Below are 9743 nucleotides of genomic sequence, written 5' to 3'. Positions count from 1 at the left end.
GGTAGAAATTTGATTTAGGCTATGTATATGTGGGAGGAGAAAACAAAAATTGGTACAATACTTTTGAAATTCTGGCAGTATATTCTGTATGGGATACGATCTACTATACTCACTACCTTACAATAAGTATTGGGTCTGCTGTTCCTCTGTAATATTTAGTGAAAATAACCCTATTATGACTGCATTTCAAACCATGTGGTAGAGTAATATTTCTTGTCCACCATGAAATTATTTGGTTGGACATAAAACAAATTCCAAAACATTGACTAAAACTACCTCCACCGCTCCATCCAAATTACACCTTTATGTTTATGTTATACAATTCAGGCTGGAGTGTTTCAAGGACTTAATGGGAGGAATATTCACTTTCACTGCTTGGATTCATTCATTCTTTTGTTACCTCCAGACTCAACTATTCCAATGCTCTCCTGGCTGGCCACCCATCTTCCACCCTCCATAAACTTGAGCTCATCCAAAATGCTGCTGCCCTTATCCTAACTCACAAGTCCCGTTCACCCATCACCCATGTGCTCGCTGACCCTACATTAGCTCCCGGTCATCCATTTTAAAATTCTCATCCTCGGTTCAAATCCCTCCATGGCCTCGCCCCACCCTCCCTTTAACATCCTCCATCCCTACAACCCTCCGAGATCTCTGCGCTCCTTCAATTCTTGCCTCTTTTAATCGCTCCACCACTGGCAGCCATGCCTTCAGCTGCCTAGGCCTTAAGATCTGAAATTCCCTCCCTAAACCTCACTACCTCTCTCCTCCTTTAAGACACTCCTTAAAACTTACCTCTTTGCCAAGCTTTTAGTCACCTGTCCTAATATCTCCTCCTTTGGCTCAGTGCCATTTTTTTTCTGTTAACGCTCCTGTGAAGCACCTTGGGACATTTTACTACATTAAAGGTACTCTATAAATGCAAGTTGTTGTTGTTGAGCGGTAAACTGGCAGAGGGGATAACCTGCCAGTAATAGAACCTGCCTGAATTTCATTTCCATTGATTACCAGATGATATTTGTATTTCCAACGCCTGAAATTCTTGAACATCTGCCAATGAGTGTTAAATTGTGCTGTGGATTTATGCTCATTAAGAATTGGCTTGAGACTGATCATACTCCATTCACATACAATCCTTATCAGGTTGGATGCGGCCCGTGGGGGTGTCACTCTGGCTGCCTGCCTCTCTTCCGTGAGCTTATCTGCACCTGGGTGGCCCTGGAGAAGGAGCACGTGGCGTCTCCCAGGACGCTTGAGGCCTTCCGTGACCGGTGGGCACCGCACGGACTGGAGGGCGTGGTGGATGGTGTAAATAATATTATTATTTAAGTTATGTTACCTTTGTTTTTGTTTAAGTTTTCTATTAGTTGTGCCCCTCTAAAAAGGGGGCACTTCTGTTATTTTTTTTTGTTTGATGGCACAGGGCAACCCAGTGTCTCCTTATAGTTTTAATTAGAAAAGGCATACAACCCTTATATCTAGATGAGAGAAGGAACGCCAGTCTTGTATGGGTCCAAACCCAGGACCAAGAGGTTAAATGTCATTGTGCCAATTTGTTCTTTTCCATGTCCCTATAAGCTGTAAGATCCAACTCTTCTGTTGTAGCACAATTTGCCCTAATTCCAGCTGGTAGAGCGTGAAGCACTGGTACTTAAAGGATATAAATTGACCTTCTCGTCAGAGTGACAACCCTGATCGATGAGAACCTAGGGCAGCGAGCAGATCTAAAGGCAACCTCAAGCAAAAGTGTGAAGCGTTGTGTTTGAGCCAAACTGATCATCACATCAAACCAGCACAGCATATCCCAAGCCAGCAGATCACAGGATGTAAAAGCAGAAGAGACGCGAAAAAAAAAGGTTATTCGGTTGATTCCCCCGCACCCAATTCATCTCCTGCCAGAAACGTGTGCATTTTATTCCTGATCCCAGTGCAACAACAACAGACCATGTTTAAACTCATGTCAACCAATCCTACAACGCCTGTAGCTGCTCGGTTCCTGTGCCGTTCCCAGGCATTGATTGCACGGAGTGGAGCCGAGGTGAGCCGAGCTGAGCCGATCTGATCTGATCCGATCCGAGCTGAGCCGAGCTGATCTGATCTGATCCGAGCCGAGCCGCGCCCCTCGAATGCTGTCCTCGGGCGTTGCTGTGATCCGAGTCGCTCTGATCCCACGCTGTCCTCGTTCGGCTGAGTGTGATCCTCTGCCGGCTGTCCGTCAAACACTCACTCACTCAGGGACAAGGAGCGCCGAGCCGAGCCGAGCCGCTCCACACCCTCCGCGCCCCCCAACAAACTACTTTGCACTTGCCAACTATGGACGCTTTAAAATCGGCTGGAAGGGCGCTGATTCGGAGCCCCAGCATCACCAGGCAGAGCTGGGGAATGGCCAGACATCAGAGTAAGTTTTTTTAAAATGATTGTAATTTTGGCACCATACAATGGCAATAAAAGTCTCAGGTGGCTGAGAGGCTCGGTGGTCGGGAGCGTCTGCCCGGGGGATTCCGAGGCTGCCGATTTAAAAACGAGCTTCATTTGGGCACTTGGATGTTTTACGCTACAATGTTATTTCTTGCCTATAAAATGCAACATTAAAGTCGCTGATGTGTATCATTCGGGCCTTTGTCCCATACCATTAAAGCAGAGCAGATTTCTCTGGGTCCTTGTGCCCGCCTGATTCAGCGGTAGACTTTTACCTTTTGAACGATTGTGTTCGTTGAAAGTAATTTTAATATTACAGTGGTCATCTATGTTACATCTTAAACTTTTCATAAAATTATCTGTACTTGCACACATCTCAACGTGTTGGTTTTAGTAAATGTAAACTGTAACCAGTGCAGTTGACTGATCGAATACTCTGCAGTTCAACTGGTTATTATTGAATGATGTAGGTTGTAATTTTAGATTGAAAAGGGCTGGAGTTTTTTCACGGAGTTGTATTTGTAGAAATGTTAGTTTCGTTTCATTTGAGCTGTTTGTTGTCTGTGGTTGTTTATCTTTCTTCCATATAAGTTGGGGAGAACCTGTGACGTTACAAACTGAGCACAGTGTGAGCATGATGGGTGCGATTGGCCTTTCTTTTCACATAGAATTGCATAGGATGTATCTTCATCTAACCCTATTAACATATCCTTCTATTCCTTTCTCCAGCATGTGTTTATCTAGCTTCCCCTTAAATGCATCTATGCTAGTTGCCTCAACCACTCCTTGTGGTAGCGAGTTCCATGTTCTAACCTCTCTCTGGATAAAGAACTTTCTCCTAAATTCCCTATTAGATTTATTAGTGACTATCTTATCTTATATTTATGGCCCCTGGTTCTGGTCTCCCCCACAGGTGGAAACATCTTATTCCATGATTTTGCGTAATATACATTTTATAAACAACCACCATTTCTGTCTAAATACAAATGTATAAAAGGATGGTTTACACATGTGAATTGTAAAAATTGTACTTTTAATAAGATGAACCATATAGGAAGACTAAGTATTTGGCGATCATCTAACCTGGTAGTGTCAAAAACAATGAATCTGCGAAAAGCACAGTAGCATTTTTTAAAATATAAAATGGAAAGTATAACTTATGCTTTATTACAAAGATTCTATATTCATTAGATTCTATAATTTTCAAGAAATACACTAACAAAAAAATCATGTTACAAGTATGTTAATTTTTTGAGAACATTTCAATACTAAAAAGGTTAATCTATATTTATGTTGATGTTTGGAGACCACCTGAAATAAATACCAAAGATTATTGTAAAGAAAATATTATCAACTTCAAACCCTCTCTGGTCAGTCAAGAGTTATGATTGACGATGTGAATGCATGTAGTTTCCCTCATTGGTTATTTGCTGTGCATTTTTGTTAACTAACACTGAAGGTGTGTTAATGTTTGTGGGTTAAAATGCCATTCAGATGATTATTTTTGTGATTATTATATGTGATTATTATATGTGATTATTTTTGTTTCTTAACTCAGGAATCACACTCATAGCATACTACTGTACATTTATAATATGTAGGAGTGTATGATCTCTATAAAGATATCTTTAAGTTGATACAATAGTCCAGCACTTTTTAAAGATTCTGTGGGGAAGTGTTTTATTTTAAGTTTCTGATAAAGTGTCCCACCCAAAATATTAACACTTAATCTGTTTCGGATGTTGACTGACCCGCTGTGTGTTTCCAGAAATTCTGGAAATGTTATATTCCTGATTTCTAACATTTAGAAACACTTTTTTGTCCACTCTATCATTTTAGAATGAGTTATTTTGCACTATATGAAATCTTATCTTTAACAAATTTCCCCATTTTTAGTAGGAATAGTAATTTTAAAAAATGTGCTATTTTTAAAAGTGGTTTCTTCCAACATAGCTGGTTTTGGCCACTGTATTTTCTGATGTGCATAGATTGAAGTAGTCTGGATCACTACTTGATTCAAAAAGTATGTGTGTTGCTTTCAAAAAAGGACATTTTTGGCCATACTGCCAATCTTGTTGAAGGCTTTGGTAGCATGGGATAAGTCCCACATCCAAATGTCTTGATTTTGTATTAGTTTGTGTTTGATGCAAAAATGTGTGATGCTAGAAAGATAATTTTAACATTGGAGTGACTCTACAGAGTATGCACATGCAAAATCCAAGCTTTAGGTATTACAAAAGCTTTGTCTTTAGATTTAATTGAAGAGTCTCTACTAAGATTGTTATTTGTACCAGTCTAGAGCTAGTGGGATCCGCCATGACTTATACTTCATGTATGCTTTTCTACTATCAGGCTGTTGGATAACAGGTTGGTTCCGGGTTTATAATTTTAAGCTAAAGGAATCCTTGAGGTGAATGTTACTTGAATAGTTAGATTATGAGTTGGAACGCTACACAATAGAGAATTCAAAAATGAACACAATATTGTCACCGCATTGGTTGGAGACTTGGCTACAGGGAGGAGGGAATTGAAAATGATTAGGCAGCCCTATAAGTGGGCCTACTGAGTGAAGTGAACTAAATTATCTGAATGGCCTTTTCCTGCTCATACATTGTGTTCTTATACCAAAGTAAAAGGTGACTGGTTGTCAGTGGTGTCTGTAATTGAGTCTTTCATTCCCAACATAAAATATAAAGTAGAACTGAGAATAGTAGGAAACATGACTATCTGTGTGCGGTACACTGGAAAATAAATAGTTTTTGGGGAGGAGGGGGAAGAGAGAGAAGGGTCAATGTTGGAAGATCTAAAAGTTTATGTTTAGTAAATTCTTTTACTAAGCTGTCATGGTAAACCTTCTCATTAAGAAAAATAATTTTTATTTGACTTAATACTCAATTCTTGCAATAGAGTAGTTAAACATTTTTTCATTAAAATAATTGCTAGGCTTTATCTATTTCATATTTGCTATTATTTTTTTTTAAATTCAGTACCTCTCTGGTGTAGTGGTTTGAGTACTCCAATAATGGTGGTCTTTAAATAATGCTATGCTGACGTGCACATTCTGTAGTAGTCTATGGATCAATAATTTTGCAGATTACTTACATTTTTTTGCCATTCCTTTCTCTTGCCATTTTTGCCCCTCTCACTTTCCTCAAGGTATCAATCCTTTGCTCATATATTGTTGCACAGGTGTCAGTGCCCTCAGGTACCTCATGCAAGTCATTATTCACATGTGGTAATGAGTGTTAGCAGACTTTTGAACCGTATGCGGCATCAGATGCTAGCCTATGCCTGTCCATGTGTGCATTGCCATTATGGGTCAATGGATAGTATTCAGGATAGGAGCTTAGTTTTAATTTTGTTCTCGAGATGCAAGTAATGCTGACCAGACAGGTTTTATTGCTCTTTGCTAGTTACCATGAGAAAGTGGTGGTGAGCCTTCTTCTTGAAATACTGCACTCCTGGGTTGCAAAGGGATACAAATAAAGTAAATAAGAGGTTCAAAAAGGAATCTAATTTTTTTTACAAGGGATATCAAAGCTAGCAGCAAAATTTTTAATAGAGAAAGAGAGTGGTAAAGGGGAGTGTGGGCCCATTAAAGACTGATGCAAGCGAGACCATAATGGTTATAAGAGAATGGCAGATTTGCTAAATGAGTACCTTGCACCCGTTTTCACAGCGGATGATGAAGATGATAAAATACTAGCGGTACAAGGGAACCTAAAATGAGTCAAGGGGAGGAACTTAGTGGATTTAATAGAAGTTCAAAAATGGTAATGGAGAAAATAATGGGACTTAAGACAGACAAATCTGCAGGACCTGATGATTTCCACCTCAAGTTATTAAAAGAAATAGGTAACAAAATTGCAGATGCATTAGTCATAATTTTCCAAAGCTCTCTAGATTTAGGAATTGTGCCTTTGGATTTAAAAATTATAAATGTCACTCCATTATTTAAGAATACAAGCCAAGTTTACACAACCTTTCCTTATGATTTAACCCTGTAAGCCCTGGTATTATTCAGTGAATCTGCGCTGTTCCTTCTTCCAAGTGCAATATATTTTTCCTCAGGTTTGGTGTGCAACACTGAACGCAGTACTCCAGATGGGGTCTGACCAAGTTTCTGTACAACTGAAGTATTACTCCCTCCCCTTGTATTCCAGTGCCCTTGAGATAAAGGCCGACATTAATTTTTTTGGTTACCTCTTGCACCATTGCCCTATAACTACAGTGTTGATATGACTGATCCAGTTCAGCTTCTGGTTAGTAGTGACCCTCAAGATGTTGATGGTGGGGAACTTGGTGATGTTAATATCATTGAAGGTCAAGGGGGGCAGCCTGTTCAAGATTGTCATTACCTGGCATTTATGTGGCATGAATGTCATCTGCCACTTGTCAGCCCAAGCCTGGATGTTATCCAAGTCCTGTTCTGGCTGGTTGTCCTTGGAGCTGAACACTGTGGAATAATCGATGAACAATCCCACTTCTGGTGTTTTGACGGTGGGAAGGTCATTGCTGAAGAACCTAAAGATGGTTCTAGCTTGGGGGTGCTGAGGCTAGTTGTAGCACTGCTGTCACTGGCCCAGTTGAGATCAGTTAACTTGCCACAAACTGGGGATCAAACTTCCAGGTTTGTGTGGTTCAGCTACTCACTAGACAAACTCAGTGAGCCATTGGGGGAGTTGCAGATTATTTGAAAAATGTGAGTGTGTCTATTATAACCGAGGGGCTACCAGCAGTTGTCATTTTCTCCAAAAAGAAAATCCAAAACATTATTCAAATGCTTGCAGGACTCTATGGTTTTATATACTTTTTTTAAAAATGTGAATAGTCCTGTCATTGGGAAGTCTGTTCTGTGGGTCTCTTAGCAACTGCAATCAATCAACTAATCGTTTGGGAGAGTGAGGAAACTGCTTTGGGGCCAGAAGTACAGAAATGTTTATATACAAACCATAAAATCTGGTCCTTACATTGCAGCTTTATGCATACTGTTTTCTTTGTAAATATAGGGGTGTAATGTATAGTGTAACATCAGGGAGTTTACTAAAATTGCAATCCTAAAATCGGAGTGTGAATTTTGATTTTACAGTTATAAAACTTGATTGTTTTATGGAGATATTAAATAAAAGTATTTCTGTGTAACAGTTTTGCCATTAAATTTGTGCTTGCAGACATTCTAAGAAATATTGTCAGTACATGATGAGCACAAGCACCTGGAAAAAGCCTCTTGGCATTATTTCACAATTCTGACAGGCGAATGTAATATGGTTCACAAGGAATGTACATTAATGCAGGGTATTGTGGTGTTTGTTTTCATGGATCAGCTTGATTTCTTCTGAAATCAGTTCTAGAAACTTTTTTTTGTATTTCCCTGATGGCTCAGCAAGTTTTTGCAATAAGAATCTGAGCAATATGTACCAAGAAGTTTCCAGGTTCGATCCCTAGTCTGTGATATTAAGCTACTTTCAACCAGGGCAGCAATATAGGTGCTACAATTGGCCTCAGTGCACCAGGTTAGAGAAGGGCAAATTGGCCAGGGTTTCTGTTCCTGATTGCTAACTAGCAGCTCCTTTGGAAATGGATGCTAAATGAGGACAGGATCGGTGTCAGTTGTAATGCCCCCATGGATATCCATTTACACCCATGCTGTAAATATGCACCAGCTGTGTACGATACATCAGATAGAGCTTGCTAAAGAAGTTATTGATTTATGGTTACTCATTTACAAGTTCAGTAATATTTAGGCAACAGTGAAGAAAAAGTTCATGGTGCTAGTTAATTTTAGTCCAGTGAAATTGTTTTGTTAGGAAAAGAGTGCAATATAAAACCATCCAGATGAACTGAAAGGAAAATAAATTGAGAGACTAGATCTGTTTCTATTACATTAAAGATACTTTATTTACACTCCATTGTCTGGAACCATCTTGCTTGGCCTGGGCTTGTACTCTCATCAGTACTAGTGTCAGCCGTGGCTCAGTGATAGCACTCTTGCCTCAGTCAGAAGGTTGTAGGTTCAAGTCCCACTCCAGAGTCTTAAACACATAATCCAGTCTGGTACTTAAGTGCCATACTGAGGGAGTGCTGCACTATTGGAGGTACTGTCTTTCGGATGAGACATTAAACCGAGGTCCCATCTGCCCTCTTGAGTGGATGTAAAAGATCCCATGGTACTATTTCGAAGAAGGACAAGGGAGTTCTCCCGGGTGACCTGGCTAATATTTATCTCTCAACCAACATCACTAAAACAGATTATCTGATCATTATCACATTGCTGTTTGTGGGATCGTGCTTTCTTTAATTTACCGACAGATAATCTTCAAGACTTTTTAGCCTTTGACAAAAAATACAAATTTCCTCAAATGCCAGAAACACACCGCAATTCCTTCAGAATTGATGAAAAGAAAAGACAGGTTAATATTTTGGGTATGAACAAAGGCTTTACATAGGAAACATTTTGTTTTCTCTTTACAGTTGTTGATGGAACTGCTGTGTATTCCCAACATTTTTTGTTTTTATTTCAGGTTTCCAGTATTTTTTCTGTTTTTTAAAAATTATCTCCCAAATTCGGTTGATTACTTTAAAGAAATGTTTTGAATAGTAACTGCATCTGTGTGGCAGTCCATCACGAATGACAAAGGTGCTAAATAAATGCAAGTTGTTGTTAAGGCATGGAGGAACATTTCTAGCGTGTCACAAGTTTGCGATAACTTGAATTCAATTTTTGGATCACATTTAAGTGTGAAAGTAATAGAATGTGTTAACATCAAATAATATTTATTATTAATTGAGTAGTTCATGTAATCTGAAAGAATATTGATTCAATAATAAACAAAATTGTTTTAAATCTAAGACAGGAAACATTGTCATAAAACTAGGGACTGTTGTGGATCTCATAACCTTCTCAGTTAGGTTTTAAAATAAATAAATTTAACTTGTCATCTGTCTTGGAATACAAAGGAAACTGCAAAATTTAGCTCATGTGTAATGTAACGTGATATTGGTTTGATTCCTGCTTATGAGACCCTGGATTAATATGGGATGCTACCTCTGGTGTTGTTAGGTGTAAGTTGTATTCGGATAAATGTGGAGGTATTTGTGAGTGTGAATAAACTCATATTCAAAAGCACACATCAGGGGTTCTTTTGAAGACAACACTAGAATCAGTGACACCATTAAATGTTTTAGAAATACTATTGGTTCAATTTTAGAGGGCATTATTCTGAAAATTGAGTATTTTTAATAATTCCCCTGAAATAAAGTGTGGTGGTTTTTACTTGTTTTTTGCTTCTGTATTGAGGACCCAGGCTGAAAGAAATTAGGTTGTT

General features: G+C 39.0%; 1 protein-coding gene across 1 annotated transcript in view; it reads left to right on the top strand.

Annotated features, from left to right (window-relative positions):
• Nucleotides 1–1965: 1965 nt before the first annotated feature.
• Nucleotides 1966–9743, top strand: part of LOC137321797 (low density lipoprotein receptor adapter protein 1-B-like) — a 113320-nt gene continuing 105542 nt past the window's right edge. Inside the window, exon 1 of the mRNA XM_067984472.1 lies at nucleotides 1966–2398. Coding sequence (XP_067840573.1) covers nucleotides 2314–2398 — 85 coding nt within the window. The 5' untranslated portion in view covers nucleotides 1966–2313. The remainder of the gene's footprint in view (nucleotides 2399–9743) is intronic.

Source organism: Heptranchias perlo, chromosome 5 (assembly GCF_035084215.1).
Source record: "Heptranchias perlo isolate sHepPer1 chromosome 5, sHepPer1.hap1, whole genome shotgun sequence".
Classification (NCBI taxonomy): Eukaryota; Metazoa; Chordata; class Chondrichthyes; order Hexanchiformes; family Hexanchidae; genus Heptranchias; species Heptranchias perlo.
Note: the sequence above shows the minus strand (reverse complement) of the source record. Positions and strands in the feature narration are given on the sequence as shown.